The sequence below is a fragment of the Lytechinus pictus genome, chromosome 5 (genome assembly GCF_037042905.1).
Source record: "Lytechinus pictus isolate F3 Inbred chromosome 5, Lp3.0, whole genome shotgun sequence".
NCBI lineage: Eukaryota > Metazoa > Echinodermata > Echinoidea > Temnopleuroida > Toxopneustidae > Lytechinus > Lytechinus pictus.
Window position 1 is genome coordinate 14,406,393 of NC_087249.1, and position 17,482 is coordinate 14,423,874.

The window sequence follows — 17,482 nt, forward strand, 5'->3', positions numbered from 1 at the left end:
CCCATTGTTTTCGTTTACGTGTAAAGAAATAGGAAATGAAAAGACGATATATTCCCTCTAAAAGAATCCTAGCCTTTCCTAGCTCAGACTTTGTTGTAGTAGCGTACTCAGATTCAACTTACGATCTTAAAGAAAGAAATAAAAGGACCAACGGGTGATAGATGTCATGAAACATATATGACTGCATAGATTTGAAAATGAAGTTTTTATAGAATATTTCACCCTTCGACCATAGTATTACCCCTTTCTAAATTGTAATGATTTTTTGTTGTTGGATTTGTAGGAGTGCCATCGCCTTCCAATCAGAATAGTGATCATGACAACTTGGATTTTAAGCTGATTGTAGATTCTAAGAGTGGACCGCCTCTTGTTATCACACTGGTGGCTTCTACACCACAGGAGAAAGCTGCATGGACCAGTGATATCAGTCAGGTGATCATTCTTATATCAATTAATGCCCTTATTGACACCACTTAACCTACATACAAATGTCCTTACACAGTGTGTATCACAAAGTTTACACTTTGAAAGAAAAAGTCCTGAGAATTGAAAAAAAAAACAACAGTGGGATTAATCAATCATAAATACAAATGCCCTTATTGATATTACTACCCATATAGCAATGTCCTTGTTGATATCACTACCGCTGTACCAATTAATGCTCGCATCGATGGCACTTTCCCCTTATTGATACCTTTACCACTATAAAGCCTATACCCTTATTGACACCACTAAACCTATACCAATGTCCATATTGATACCACTATCCTTACACCAGTCCACCATGGATACCTCTACCCTTATGCGAGAGCCCTTATTTACACCACTAAACCTTTACCAATGTCCATATTGATACCACTATCCTTACACCAGTCCACCATTGATATCACTACCCTTATGCGAGAGCCCTTCTAGACACCACTTAACCTATACCAATGTCCATATTGATACCACTATCCTTACACCAGTCCACCATTGATATCACTACCCTTATGCGAGAGCCCTTCTAGACACCACTTAACCTAGACCAATGTCCATATTGATACCACTATCCTTACACCAGTCTACCATGGATACCACTACCCTTATGCGAGAGCCCTTATTTACACCACTAAACCTTTACCAATGTCCATATTGATACCACTATCCTTACACCAGTCCACCATTGATACCACTACCCTTATGCGAGAGCCCTTCTAGACACCACTTAACCTATACCAATGTCCATATTGATACCACTATCCTTACACCAGTCCACCATTGATACCACTACCCTTATGCGAGAGCCCTTCTAGACACCACTAAAGCTATACCAATGTCCATATCGATACCACTATCCTTACACCAGTCCACCATTGATATCACTACCCTTATGCGAGAGCCCTTATTGACACCACTTAACCTATACCAATGTCCATATTGATACCACTATCCTTACACCAGTCCACCATTGATATCACTACCCTTATGCGAGAGCCCTTATTGACACCACTAAACCTATACCAATGTCCATATCGATACCGCTATCCTTACACCAGTCCACCATTGATACCACTACCCTTATGCCAGAGCCCATATTTACACCACTAAACCTTTACCAATGTCCATATTGATACCACTATCCTTACACCAGTCCATCATTGATACCACTATCCTCATACTACTACCCTTATGCGAGAGCCGTTTATTATTGACTCCACTAAACCTATACCAATGTCCACATTGATACCACTATCCTTACACCAGTCCACCATTGATACCACTACCCTTATGCGAGAGCCCTTATTTACACCACTAAACCTATACCAATGTCCATATTGATACCACTATCCTTACACCAGTCCACCATGGATACCACTACCCTTATGCAAGAGCCCTTCTAGACACCACTTAACCTATACCAATGTCCATATCGATACCACTGTCCCTACACCAGTCCACCATTGATACCACTACCCTTATGCGAGAGACCTTATTGACACCACTAAACCTATACCAATGTCCATATTGATACCACTATCCTTACACCAGTCCACCATGGATACCACTACCCTTACGCGAGAGCCCTTATTTACACCACTAAACCTATACGAATGTCCATATTGATACCACTATCCTTACACCAGTCCACCATGGATACCACTACCCTTATGCAAGAGCCCTTCTAGACACCACTTAACCTATACCAATGTCCATATCGATACCACTGTCCCTACACCAGTCCACCATTGATACCACTACCCTTATGCGAGAGACCTTATTGACACCACTAAACCTATACCAATGTCCATATTGATACCACTATCCTTACACCAGTCCACCATGGATACCACTACCCTTACGCGAGAGCCCTTATTTACACCACTAAACCTATACGAATGTCCATATTGATACCACTATCCTTACACCAGTCCATCATTGATACTACTACCCTACTGTTTGTGACGTTTCCGTAATTACTTCTGGCCAATGGCAAACTCGCTGAAGGGGAGTCCCTTGTGCGCATAATCTGCTCAATCTCAAACACTTTAATGTCCTACTGTACAGCGGGTTCGTCAATCGCCCAAAGCAGTTTGCAAAACATCACAGCAAAAGAGTTGTATGACCATTTTTTGGCTAATTTTATTCCTATTGGATACAGCTGGATGAATTAGAAGAATTTACATCAGTTTACTAACCATCTTGATCTAGCAAAGAGGTAAAGGTTGATAATCAACTATAAGTTTGGATTTTTTCTTTTATTTACAGTGCATAGACAACTTACATTACAATGGTTTACTTGATAGCTCAATGGAGGACAGTGGCTCATCTGTACATCTCCCTCAGTGTATCAAGTAAGTTCAGATAAAATTCAATGATCAAGTAATAAAAAACCTTAACAAAGTCAGTTCAATTCTGATTCTCTATACACCAAAGTTTTTTATTTGACAAATAGCTATCTTCAGATATTTATATTTCTGTCCACTCTCTCTCTCCCCCATTATATCTCTCTTCCTCTTTTTAATACAAATTAAATTTAACAGTGTTTACTTATTTCTCTGTTAACCCATGTCAAAGCCATTCACTGTGATTGTGAAACAAATTTCTGTTGTGCAAATATTTTTTTAATGTGAAAAATGTGTGTCATTGTGTATTCCTTGGAACATATTTTTCAAAATTTGTTGTGAGACTTCATTAACATTGCTACTGGAAGATTCTAACAATGTCTTTTAAGACAGTTTGTGTCATCAATTTTTTTTTATGATTGAAGGGATTTTAAATCAAGTTATTCATGGATTGTTTTAAACCATTTTTTTTTATATTGGAAAGTTCAGGTAAGATTAACATGGGTATAAATTGATTAATAATTAGATGAATTTACATTTACAATCACTTTTTTGTGCATCTCCGGACATAGACTTACAGAAACAATATATTTTACACTATATTAAATCTGTTTAGTATGCAGCTGACTGGAGATATCGCTTTTTATTATTTCAGAATGATGAATGATATTAATGATTTAAATTCATTTATTTCTGCTACCCTACATGGCAGTATGTGGAAAGTATGTTCGAGCATGGTTAGCTGCCTATGCGCTACTCCATATAGGTATTCGTACACCCAATTACTATCTATATAATGTGCTATATACTACATATAAGGTGTATATAACTCTTTCGGTGTAAGGTATTGGATGTCTCTTCCCTGAAGGTGTTGGCTTTGGGTGCTTACTGATTCTACCATATATTTCAAAGCTTTTTTAGGAATTTCCTAAAACAAAAATATGTTCTAGCCTTTGCATGTTTGCAACAGCTGATCATAAGGGCTCGTATTCTGAAGTCTTGTTTGAATTAGACCATGGTCTAAGTCGGTGCTAAAATTATGATAAGAAAAAATGTAAAAACTTTATTATGGCTTCCAATATATATTGTACTCTTTTTCCAAGTTTAAATGATGGAGAAAGTGACTTCAGTCATCATTCTTAATCAGTTGTGAATAAATTAAGCACCAAATTGAACCTCAGTTGTTAGAGATTTGGTTCACAATTGGCTATCCATAGTTAAACCACAAATCAAGACCAGAGTTTGCATTAAACCCAAGTTCAGAATACATGCCAAGTACTGGTAGTTTAGAACATGTCATATGTATATGACATAATTAATGATAATTGTATATGCTTATACATGTTTAGTATATATTTATATTTGCTTATATAGTAAATTACTATAATAATTATATTTGCTCATATATCACATCATTATGATCATTATATTTGCTTATATAGTACATAATTATGATAATTATATTTGTTTATATAGTACATAATTATTATTATACTTGCTTGTCTTAAACTCTTTGCTCAGTATAATAAATTTCACTTCTTAGCCATGTCAGTAATTCAACAATTTTTGCTGGTGTATATTATTGTGCAATAATTACTTTTGAAATGAATATTCAGGTAAAGATGATCACAGTCAAATATATAGAAAGATATAACTTGATATTTAAAAAAAAAGAAAAACAAAATCTATTTGAAATTATATGGTATAGGAAGCAAACAAGAATGCATGCATCCTGTTGGCTAATGCGCAAATTGGCATTCTTTCACTGGTGGGGATTTATGAGGCTCTATTTTTTTTCTACTCAAGAACTCTTTTCAAGAAATATTCTGTATAGATTCTAAATGAAGGCATTGCATGTTCTAATATATCTCTATTAGTCTGTAATACTCTAAAAAGTAGTATAATTTCATTATTTGTAAGCATGGTTTATCTGTAATATAGTTCTTATGTACTTGATGTAAATGAATTGTGAAATAAAGGTGTTGGGATCTGGAAGCTGTAAGAATATTCATTGAAATTTGAAGGAAAAAAATACATTGAAATACCATCTTGATTATGATGCTACATCTTGTAATCATAAAAATGTATAGAATGAGGAATACATATTATTCAAACTAAACAATAGCTCTATAAGATGATACCAAAAAGTAGTTGAAATTCACATTAAACAGTGAACAAAAATGGCGAAGAGAAATCACTTATTTTCAGGGGTTAGATCCATTTCAGTTTGTTTGCAAAAGAGGCTAGATCCACAAAAGTAATTTTGGAGAAAAAAAATATATCAAAAGATATAAAGACAGGTAGATTTCTTTTACACCAAATATTATGTTCACATGGTAGGGTATCATGACAATTTAGTTTTGCATAAGAATATGGGAGAATAAAAATGATTTTCTTGGAATAGTCTAAAGTGGATCTAACCCCTTATGCAAACATACTCTTCTGAAGAGCTCATTTGCAAAGGGGTTAGATCCATTTTTCATAAAATTTGATTGTTTTTTGTCTCAATATATTGATTTTTAGTCGCTCTGATTATACCAAATAAAATTTGAAATTCTCATTAACAAAATATGAAAAAAAATATTAAAGAAAAATCACTTTTTTACTCAAGAGAGCTTGGATCCATTTCAGTTTGTTTGCAAAAGGGGCTAGATCCACAATGGTATTTAATAAAAAGAAGATGCATGTAAGTTTAAGAAATATGAAGACAGATAGATTTCTTTTATACCCAATTTAATGTTCACATGGAAGGGTAGTATATCATGACAATTTTAGTTTTGCCTAAGAATGTTGCAATATGGGAGAATGGAAAAAAATATGATTTTCTCGGAATGGTCTAAAGGGAATCTAATCCCTTTTGCAAACAAACTCTTCATTTGAAAATATCTCTGATTTATGAAATATGGGTAGGTTTCTGACAGAGGAAAGGTTTATAGCTTTCATAATTATATGCGCATTTATATCAATGTCACACTGTATGTAAAATATCTAGCATTTTGATATACACAGTATATACATGTATTTAATTTTGATGTAACATTAAACCTGAATGGAGTGACTTATAACAATAAGTATTTGCCTTAATCTAAACATAAAATTAATCCTCAAACAAGACAAGATGATTTTTGACCAATAAACTAATAGGGAGATTTAGGTAATTCTAAACGTCAAGCTTTCCTGATGATATTACAATTCATGCAATGAGATATTAAGAAATGCAATGGGGGTAAGGTATGCTGTATGTAATGATGATGGGGGAAGCAAGATTTACAAGCATTTTCAAACTGTTAAATGTGATATCAGGTATTTTTTTATCTTCAAATGCTGGGAAACCTGACTATTTGTAAAGTGTTTTAGCCAATTTTATAATCTCATTACAAATGTAGAATTTGAAGGCAATATTATTTCCAACACCATGACCAACACCAAACTTTAAAGGATGAGCAAACAGGCAGCCTCGATAGCTCCTCATGTCCTCAACTACTCATATCTTGCCATGTAAATGTCCCATAATGCAACATTCTGTGCAGAATAGTCTTGTAAGATAGGCCCATTTATATGAGAACACTGTTTCATTACTCAATACATTCATACCAAAATAATCATGTTACCAAGTAGCAGAACACATAATTTTCCTCACAAGAACATTTCAGTTTCTCCGCCTAAATAGAATTAAAGGCTAATTTGTCAGTTTCGTAACTGATGATTATCCAAAAGGTATACTTTAATAGTAGCCATTAATACTACAAGGTCACTGAGAGACAAAACACAATGTTGGTCAGGGCTCCGCAACACTAGCGTTTGCGATGAATAGCAAATATGAAAGAACACTTCTGATTGGTTCCCGGTCAGTATTTTGAACTAAATGCGGGAGTAACATTGATCTTCATTGGTCAGTCAATTTAGCGATCGATTGATAATCTTTGTGTTACAGGGCCCAGTTTGCTCCTCCTTTAACAATCTCCATTTTTAATAATTGTGTGATATCTGACTAGATCGGACACTCGCCTGTTCAAGGATGACCACGACATCCGCTTCAGTAAGATCCTCAACTCCTGCAAGGTTCCTCAGATCCGCTACGCCAGTCTTGAGAGACTCCTGGAGAGGTTGACAGATCTACGCTTCCTCAGTATTGACTTCCTCAATACCTTCCTACTAACGTTCAGGGTGTTCACAGACTGGGAGAACATTATCTCTACACTAGAGCGGGTCTATAGGAATCCTGACACAGTGGAGAGTCAATTAAAGTGAGTAGAATATAATTTTTTTATACAGCTGATAACAGTAAATGTGAATTGGTAAGGACAGAATATGGAGTTCCGATGTAGAACACATATATTTCGGTTGAAGTATTCATTACCAGTTAAATGCATTGTAGTATATGATTTCTACAGTATTTATACAATTCAGAAATTATATTGACCTTAAATATGAATGATCTAGTTGCATGTATTGTAGCTGATGAGAATGCTCTGAAGGCCCTCTTAGCAGACGGAAAAGCAGGGAAACGTGTCAGGTTTTTTTTATTCACAAGTATCTTAAAATAATTATAGCATATTTTGACAAAATAAAGAACATCATTTTAAAGAGCATGCCAAGGTGTACCCATTTACGTCATTTGGAAGTTTCATTACTTAATTTTATTGCCCATTTCTTTTGTAAATTTCATTTAAATGTTGAACGTGTAAATTATATTTGTATATTTTTTTCAACTTTTTTAAACACAGTGTAAACCCACACCCTCCCCCATCCCCTAGCCACCATGCGAGTGACCCTCATCATCCTCATAGCAATCAGTATGAAAACAGTCCTCCACCGGCCAGCCCCTCCCGGAGGGGATTCATCAACCGCCGGCCCAGTTCCAGCAACCATCCAGGAGCCAACATCAAGGTGACCATGACCAAACCGTACCATGAGGAGATGGAGATAGATGGAGGAGGAGCAGGGGGAGGAGGGGGGAGAATCTTTGAAGCAAATACTACTCTCAGGACACACCCATTCAGAAGAAGCTTCAAGAAAGGTAATTCATCAAAGGATGATAAATGTTTGATCCCAACAATAATATTAGATGTGACTCATAATGTGTCAAATTCACTCTGCAGAGTGCAAAAGGTGCTATGAAAGAAAGAAGACAGAGATTAATATAAATGAAAATATGAGAACATTACTTAGTGAATATTAAGTGTAAAACTTCGTTGTTACAAAACAGAATAGTTAATGGAAGTTCCTGTCTGTGAGTTACAATAGAGAACTATTTTTAAACACCATTTATAACTACTGTACATCATCAATATGTAATAGTTGATCTTTGATTAGATTAAAATAATTGAAAAAATAATACCATAAAAGTTGATTTAGTTAATACAATAAAGAAAACATAAAATTAGATAGAAAACAATTCAGTTCTATTTGTTAACAAATTTTCGGCATTACTCCTATTTGTTTAAGATCAGTATGCTCGATCTGTAAATGAAAATCATAAGATCAGTATGCTCGATCTGTAATGAAAATCATATGATCATAAGTCAGAAAAAAATTGGAGCCAGTGGGATTCGAACCTGCCATCTACTGCTTTCCGGGCAGCGACTCAACCACCAGGCTATTCAGTAGAAAGCAGTAGATGGCAGGTTCGAATCCCACTGGTTCCAATTTTTTCTGACTTATGATCATATGATTTTCATTACAGATCGAGCATACTGATCTTATGATTTTCATTTACAGATCGAGCATACTGATCTTAAACAAATAGGAGTAATGCCGAAAATTTGTTAACAAATTATAATTTCCTCCTATAAAAAGCCTCTTAATTTACAATTCAGTTCTAGTTACTAAGATTAATTGCACTTGTCTTTTTTTTTATTCAGTCTCCGCATAAAGTGTAGGTATGAATTCATTTTCATTTACTTGATGAATAGGTTAGGCAGGTCAGCATTCTGAAGCATTAAGACTAACTCCATATCTACTGCAGATAACAACTTGCATTTCAAAGAAAGATCCTGAACAACGTCAATATTGCATTACTCTGGCAGTATGAAAAATTGAAAGCCATCAGCTAGCATATTACCTGTAAAGGGGAAAAGTGAAGGAGACATTTGGTTGAACATTGCAATTGTTTTATATTTTGTAATGTATTGATCTCTGATTGTAACCCAGTTGAAAATATGTTCTTTTTGAGCAACAAGGTTTTGTCCTTTGTTAACCCATCGAGGTACAACAGCTTTCTAAGGTCAAGATATAAAGTCTTTGTTGCCTCCCCAAATAAGCAGATATTGTTAATATCTTACCCCTTTATTTAGTTGGCAAAACTTGTATAGAATACTTGTTTCAAAATGATTATGGCAAGATTTTAAAGGAAAATGTATGAATTTGCCATTTTATGACATGTACCTTCATGAGTTAATTATTAACCATCCATGCAGGTCTTTGTTTTTTCCTCAAATTGGCAGCACCTATTGAAATCTTGCGTACTAAAACAAGATTCTCTTATTGTTATTATTAGTAGTAGTATTATCATCATTATTATGTATTTGGCAAATGGAGATGGTACAAGAATTACATCCAGAAAACAAGGAATCAATAATAATAATAATTTCAAATATTCATTAAGTGCTTAAAACATATTTCTTAGCTCTACATACATAGACAATTATAAGTTGAAGAATTGAATAATATTTGCTGTCAACTGTCAACACAAAATACAAATTAACCACTGAAATGTCAGGTTGGTATAAGAAATATAGACTTCATGACTGTGACAATAAGCCGTCTGTCTCACTTCTAGTAGTTGTTAACATGGAATAATATATGTATAGTACTTAATTTCAAAACATTTTTTTTACCCTTTGGAAACCGAGCCAGCATATATGCGCGCTTGAGTCTATGGAAAATGTGTGTTATAATAAAACCCTCCAGTCTCCAACGAGTTAAGAAACCCATAGAATACTATCCAACTAACTCTGCCTCACATATGATATTCATTTTATGGACTGAAATATTAGACCATTTTCCTTTTTTTTTCCCCTTTCTCTGCCTACCAGCCACAGACGAGAGTCAAAGCAAGACGGATAGTTCAGTTGTTATGAGTATAGCCGATCCTCATGTATCGCCTCCGGACTCTCCGCCTTACTTCCATACCCTTACTCCTCCTGCTAGTCCTAACCAACTGGAAACCCTACGTCTTCATCCCAAGAGGATGCTGTCAATGAGTCATTCAGCTCCAAACATTGCTGCTTTAGTCAAGGCCACCAAACCAGGTAGTCTTCAGTAAAATAGATGTAATATTTGGTAAAGTAAAAGTAATTTTTGGTAAAGTAAAATAAATCTTTGGTACAGTAAAAGTAATCTGTGGTTATATAAAAGTAATCTTTGGTAAAGTGCAAGTAATATTTAGTAAAGTAAGAGTAATCTGTGGTAAAGTAAAAGTAATCTTAAATAATGGAGAAACTTTATCTTATGAATGAAAATCTAGCTTAAAATTTGATTTTTTTATTATTTATAATTATGAAGTACGTTGTTTTTCATTTGAGTATATAAAGTACTATTTTTCTTTAAATTTAAAAAGTAAGTATCTAGTATATATATATATTTAATTTGAACAATACTTACACATACCTTTAAAACCAAACTTAAACCAAATCACCTTCCTTCAATGTTCAAGACTTTTGGTGATTGAGATTTTGGGAAAATAAAACCAAAGTTGAAGAACAATCTACCTCATAATACAAGATCAATTACAGACTTCGACAGATTCAGATTTCTGTTAAAAATACATACCTTTTAAGAAGCACTAGTATTAGCCCTATACAAAATTAATAGTAAAACAAATCTTTCATATGCAAAGATATTGTTTGTATAGTATTATGCATCCCATTATCATTATAACGTAAGAATAAATTTGTATTCTCAAAAAGTGATCTCATCCATTCTGAAGCAAGACAGGTTTTTGGTCTTCACCTGCTCTGAGAGTAAGAGATTGTTTTGATAGAAATACAATATTAATTATTGAGTGAAGTGAATGCTTTGTAACAATCCTAAATTTGATTGTAACACGTATTATGTGAGTGCATGCATGGATTTTACTTTAGTACTATTATGCTGTAAGTCGCTCTTTTAACCAAATAGGGAACAATATTCTTTATCAGACAGGAAGGCAAGCACAATCTTTTTAAATCAGTTGTGAATTTCTGGTTACATATTTACATATAATTTATTATAGGCCATATATTAATCTAAAATGCATACAACTTTTGAAGAAAAGAATTGACAATTAATTTCTTTGAAGATATTGGTTAATCATTTTAGAAGCTTACAAATATTACTTGCATATTCACACTAACCTATTAATCCAAAACCCTAGTTGAAATGATCCAATGTTAACAGAGCACCAAACATATTTGGCTATGTGAACCAACCCTTCAAAGTAGATGCACAATGAATGCTAGATGTTTGCAGTGGTACCCACGGCTAGCCCTTTCTATTTTACCTTCCCTTCTCTTCTTAGATCCCATCCCCATTCCTCCAACATCACCCCACCGATCATCCGTTGGCAATAACTTCTTCCAGTTTAGCAGCTCTCCCCCTAACACCACCGTGTCGGCCGGTGTAGTGGTCACTTCCTCCCGTATGTCCACCCGCAGGTCCAGCTGTTCTTCGGCTGCGGTGGCCTTTGCCGCTGCCACGGCCGGAGCCACCAACGCCAAGGAGTTTGGTGCTGCCAACAACATGCTCAGTCGAAAGAGGGCAAAGAAAAGTTATGGACGTAAGCTTGGAATATTTCTTTACGATATGGAATTTACATTTGATGAAACGAGGATAAACAGTTAAGTTTTGATATCTAAATGTAACCCAACATCTGGTGGCTAGCTAGAGTGTACGTTCCCTGCTAACATCATCATCGTGCAGTTCATTGAATGCGTAATGTATCTAACATGTTAAATGTAGTCATCCTTAAACCTGTCCTAATTAATTTAGTAAAATTTTAACTGATTGCTTCTTTTAGAAAAAAAAGTGATTGTGCGTAAAACTTTTTATTTGATTAAAGATAAAAAGTAGTATTTTTGTTCTCTGTTTAAGTTCCTGATGTGAACTACTAAATACCTTTTTATTTCTGTCCTACCTTCCACCATGTGTCTGTCCTATAACCCGTTGATGATCATGTGTTCCCCTTTACCTGTATATAGATCAGAATTGATTATTATCCCCTTCATTGTCTATAGAGTAAACCTCCCTTGTCCACTGTAGACAACACAAAGAGTTGTTATCATCTGTATTAAGTGGGTAGATTAGTAATTTATTCATATTGTTTTTTTGGTTTACCATTGCAACGGTCACAATCAGTTATATGGTTTTCAGGAATACTAAACTACAATAACGGATATAGGCTTAATGTCTCATCGCATAAGACAACAGTAAATACAGGGAAATAACATCTTTCTTTTTTTCTAATTACTGATCATAACATTTCATTTAACTTTAAAAATAAGCTACTAGGGAATGGAGGCAAGCAGAAGATTGAGACTTCAACATTCATTATCTTTATTTTAACTAAATACTACTTTGGAATTGAATTAAAGCAGTGATTGCCCCAAGCACCTTGACTTGCGTTTTATATATGAAGAGCTCACTTGCAAAAGGGGTTAGGTCCATTTTTCATCAAATTTGATTTTTATGTCTCAATGTATAGATTTGTAATAGCTCTATAAGATGATACCAAAGAAAAGTTGAAATTCCTATTAAAAAGTGAACTTAAATGGCAAAGAAAAATCACCTTTTTTTTCAAAAGGGGTTAGGTCCATTTCAGTTTAGTTGCAAAGGGGTTAGGTCCACACATAATTTTTTTGGAAAAGAATATCTTAAAAAATATGAAGACAGGTAGATTTCTTTTATACCCAATTTTATGTTCTCATAGTAGGGTATCATGAAAATTCAGTTTCGCATAATAATATTGCAATATGGGGGAATTAAAAAAATGATTTTCTTGGAGTGGACCTAACCCCTTTTGCAACCAAACTCTTCTGAAGAACTCATTTGTCAAAAGGGGTTAGGTCCATTTCTCATAAATTTTATTGTTTTCTGTCTCTAAACCTCTAAATTTTAGTCACTCTGATGATACCAAAGAAAATTTGATTTGAAAATTTGAAAATTATACCCAATTTTATGTTCACATGATAGGGTAGTACATCATGACAATTTAGTTTCTATTATGAATATTGCAATAAGTGAGAATAAAAAAACATGTTTTTTCTCGGAATGGTCCAAAGTGGACCTAACCCCTTTTGCATGCAAGTAAACTCTTCATATACTCTTCATCAAAACAATTAATGGAAAACTAAATCATCTGCATATACATAATCTTATAGATAATAGACAGTTTCACTTTTTGTTATTGCTCTATGATCGAGTTTTAATCACACCAATGACAATTAAATTTGAAATATGAGCATCGGAGATGGGTGGTTTTAGAATGAGGCAACAAGGCCTTTGTTAAAATGTTATGAAATCCCTTTTTGTCAGATGGCTTAACTTAGATACACAATTCAAGATTGTTCATGCAAACAAAATAGCTTTCAATGGCTTTTAAATACATACACGTACATGTAAGATAGAAAATACAATGAAAAGAATAGAAAACTAAATTGAATAACTCAATAACTGTCTGCCGTGCTTTTATTAAAATTGAAGTTGGACTAAATGAATAAAGATTTGATCTTAACACCTTTTAAATGCATTTTTTTGTCAGGTGGTAAACTTCAGAGTTGTTTGAGTAAAGAGGTCATCAGTTCAGCCGCTACTGTAAGAGTCATTAATGTCATCCGACATTGGGTTTCTAAGTTCTCTAAGGTATGAAATATCACAATTAAACACCCTTTTTCAATCCTTTGAGGCTTTTTTTTACACTTTTTTCTTTCATTTATTTGAAGTTATTATAGATGATCTTAGTGCTTCATATATTTGTATATTTATGTTCAAAGGAAAAATATTTGTACGTTTTTACTTGTACATATTGAAAGATAGAAATGAGAGTGTTTACACTCAATAATGTTTTGAACCATCTCTTGATTTCACATTCACAATATTTGTTGCTATATTTGTAAATAAAGCCAAATTGACATTTACATATTCCATTGTTGCGGAAACCATTCGAAAGTAAAATGTTTCTAGCATGTACAAAACTGAACATTTATGCAGACTCTTTGTCGCAATTTCACATCACATAATAAAAGATATCGAGTCATGCATTATTATCAAATGAATGAATTATTATATATATAGTCAAACCTTGTCTCCATGCAGTGGTCACTATAGTTAGATGATATACACAGTGCACTTACCTAAATCAAAGTACATTTTTACCCATCAGAATTTTGAATATGACGAAGGCCTACGCAATCGAGTCTTAGAATTCTTGGAAGAAGTAGCAACCAATCCCAACCTCCTCCCGTCAGAGCACAGAGCAGCTAGCACCATTCAAAGGTAAATTTCATCAATTCCAAATCTTTCAAACCCAAAATAATGTACATTTCTCAAGTAGAGGTGTTTTGCCTTTATAGTAGAGAAGTCTCTGGACTTTGAAGCTAAAGGTCTGGTGTTCAAATGCCACCATAGCACTCACTCTCTTTGGCAATGCATTTATTTACATTGCCACTCTCCACCCAGGTGCAGTAAATGGGTACCCGCTATAGGAAGGAATTTCTTGAATGTTCAAGCCCCTTAACAGGGTAGACAAAAAAAAAGGGTCATAGTATGCGGTGCACATACAAATTGTTTTATGTGCTATGTAAGTGTGCATATTAGTATTATTTTTATTAGTATAAGATAGCAAGGGGTGTTGCGCAAATTTGCAATCGATTCAGTTACAGGCTTTGAAATTAATTACAAACTTAGTTACTGACTTGTTTCCTCCACCAGAGAGTATAGAGTTATGTGCCATGCTAAGAAGTGATCTCTCAATCACATTTCTATGATCGAAATTTGCAATCAAGTTTATTTTTTTGAAATATGATTCATAAACGGTTCATCTATACCATATGACATATATCGTGTATATTGTATTACACAAAATGAATATAAGATTAATGGTTGTAGACTAACTGGAAATTAGGCAAATGTGTTAATGGGCTAAAATGTAATTTATAGAAGACAAAGTGGTTTTAGAAGAACTAGGATTAGACCATGTTGGATGAGACCAAATGAAAAGTAAACAAAGCGGGTGTGGATAAATCGGTAGCTGTAATGAAAATATGACTCATAGACAGTTCATCTAATTATACATACGGAATCATATGGAAAGTAGATGAGATTGGTGTCGACAACAGGGTTCCCAGCCATTCAGGGAAATCAAGGAAAATTATTTTACTTTTTTCCGGTCAGGGAAAAATAAGGGAATTTGATAAAAAAAATACCTCAAATCCGGGAAAATGCCTCAAATGAGGGAAAAAATCTGAATTTTGATCGGCCTAAAAGTCGAAAGCATGGTAGTCAGTCAGACTCTGTTATATTTTGTTGCGAAAATACATGTAATTCACTGCAACAAAAGTAGAAAACATGCAAAACTGGAAATGGGTTTAAATAATTATCAGGGAATTTTTTAACTTCATCAGGGAAAAATCAGGGAATTTTGTTTTCTTGAAAAGCTAGGAACCCTGGACAATTTTGTAATTTACTGTCATATGTCACTGATATATCACGTCACAGATCGCCTATTTTAACTCTCTCCTTGATAACAGGCAAATTATTCAGGATCATGCAAACATCCGGCTGCAAGGTGAAGCGGAGCTAGCTGCTCTGGTTCCTGATCAACCATTACCTGAAGATACCTTTGATCGAATGTCAGCATTAGAGCTAGCAGAACAACTCACCTACCTAGAACATAAACTACTCAGGGCTATCCCATATTGGTAAAAAAATCAAAACTATATTTATTCCAACTGAGAAATGTTAAAGACTTTATCTATGGGATTTACATAACTACATGTAGATTTTTTTTTTTCTAGATTTATGGTGGTATTTACTGATTTTAGTTCACTGTTTCACATTACACAAAATATAAATGTGTCGATCTTGATCATATGAAAACATGATTACAAAATAATCATTATTGTTTGACCAAAAAACCATTTTTTAAAACAAAGCTCATAGAACACAAGTTCCCTGGAATTAATTAAATAACCTACCTAGGGCATAAACTTCCCTGGGCTCTCTCATATTGGTATAGCAATAATTTAATGTTAAACAATACATAAGCCGACAACATACATACATACATAACAGGTACTTATATAGCGCTTTACCAAAAATATGATCAAAGCGCTTTACAATGAATAACTAATAATACAAATAATGGAAATTACATCAAACAGCACTTAATATAAAAAATAAAAAATATCTATCTACGGGGACTGGTGCCTGTTCATTATCATGAGAAGCCTACATATCCTGTCAGGTTAACAACTTTTACTAGATAGCAGATTAAGGAAAAGATGGATTTAAATTGCAATCTTGACATTCAAAAGAAGATTGGGGGGGACACATTTGCTTAGAAAAAATTATTATGTTACCTTTTTCAATTCAGTGGTACATTTAACTACCTCGGAAACACATGAACTTATCATTGGATAGTAAAGTTGCCATACTTTGTAATTTTCATTTCATTTATCCAAAACATATATACAACTTTCTGATATTGGTGAATTAAATAAATATGCAAAAAGAACAATTTATAGCTTTACCTTCAAAATGGAGGGACTTAAAAGGAAGCATATGTTGTTGTGAATATAGGTCCATAAATGGAATTTTAATGCAACGGTCTGGGGATTAAACAATAATTTAATACCTCACTTCCATATAGAGTATTAATAAGTGTCGTCAATCTTCCTTAGTATTCATGGGTGAAATATCATAGAATGAATTGAAATTCATGCATTACTTATCATTGTCAAGGGAATAATTTTCCTGGTATCTCATCGCAATTTGCTCCATATTTTTGAAAGACTGCTATGCATAAAGTCTTTTGTATAGCATACTTTTACATAGGACTGTACATTACTTACTTGAGAGCTTTTCTCCTATGACCAAAAATGCTATTTAAATTTGTAAAGCAATATTATTCCCTGTTGTCACCATACTATTTCACGACAAGTTAGCAATCAGTAAAAGTGCACTTGAAGTTAAACAGGGCTGTGCTATGAGCATACCATCCCTTGTGAATTAGTTAACATATATTTATTTTCCTAAATGGTTCAATTTTGTGATTTGTTTTATCAAGTTTGTGTATGATGAACGATTTGGCAATCTGTATTCAGTAATTAAAACTATGCTTGATGTTAGACAGGGTTTACTTTTGTTATGGTCATACCATCCCTATCTGTGGAATGATTTGCATGTATTTATTTTTCTATCAATTCTGTGAATTTATAGGGAATTTCTTAATCAGGCTTGGATGAAGCAGGATAAAGCAACCAGAGCACCTAATATTCTCGCTGTTACAAGGAGATTCAACGAGGTAGTTATAACATTAGATATAAATATTGAGGATAAAAATGTTTAGATATTATACATCATATGAAGGTCAACATAGATTCTTTTTTTTTTAAGTAGACAGGTGTTCCCCTGGACATAATTTGCATTATTAAAGTGATCGTGAAAAATATTGCTACAAT

General features: G+C 33.9%; 1 protein-coding gene across 1 annotated transcript in view; it reads left to right on the top strand.

Moving 5' to 3' along the window:
- The window catches only part of LOC129261777 (ras-specific guanine nucleotide-releasing factor 2-like), a 56,842-nt gene that overhangs the window by 33,305 nt on the left and 6,055 nt on the right, over positions 1 to 17,482 (top strand). The window contains exons 12-21 of the mRNA XM_064099341.1: positions 284 to 432; positions 2,749 to 2,834; positions 6,821 to 7,072; positions 7,553 to 7,845; positions 9,863 to 10,078; positions 11,326 to 11,583; positions 13,564 to 13,664; positions 14,185 to 14,297; positions 15,551 to 15,721; positions 17,241 to 17,325. Of these exons, the coding sequence (XP_063955411.1) occupies positions 284 to 432; positions 2,749 to 2,834; positions 6,821 to 7,072; positions 7,553 to 7,845; positions 9,863 to 10,078; positions 11,326 to 11,583; positions 13,564 to 13,664; positions 14,185 to 14,297; positions 15,551 to 15,721; positions 17,241 to 17,325 (1,724 nt within the window). The remainder of the gene's footprint in view (positions 1 to 283; positions 433 to 2,748; positions 2,835 to 6,820; positions 7,073 to 7,552; positions 7,846 to 9,862; positions 10,079 to 11,325; positions 11,584 to 13,563; positions 13,665 to 14,184; positions 14,298 to 15,550; positions 15,722 to 17,240; positions 17,326 to 17,482) is intronic.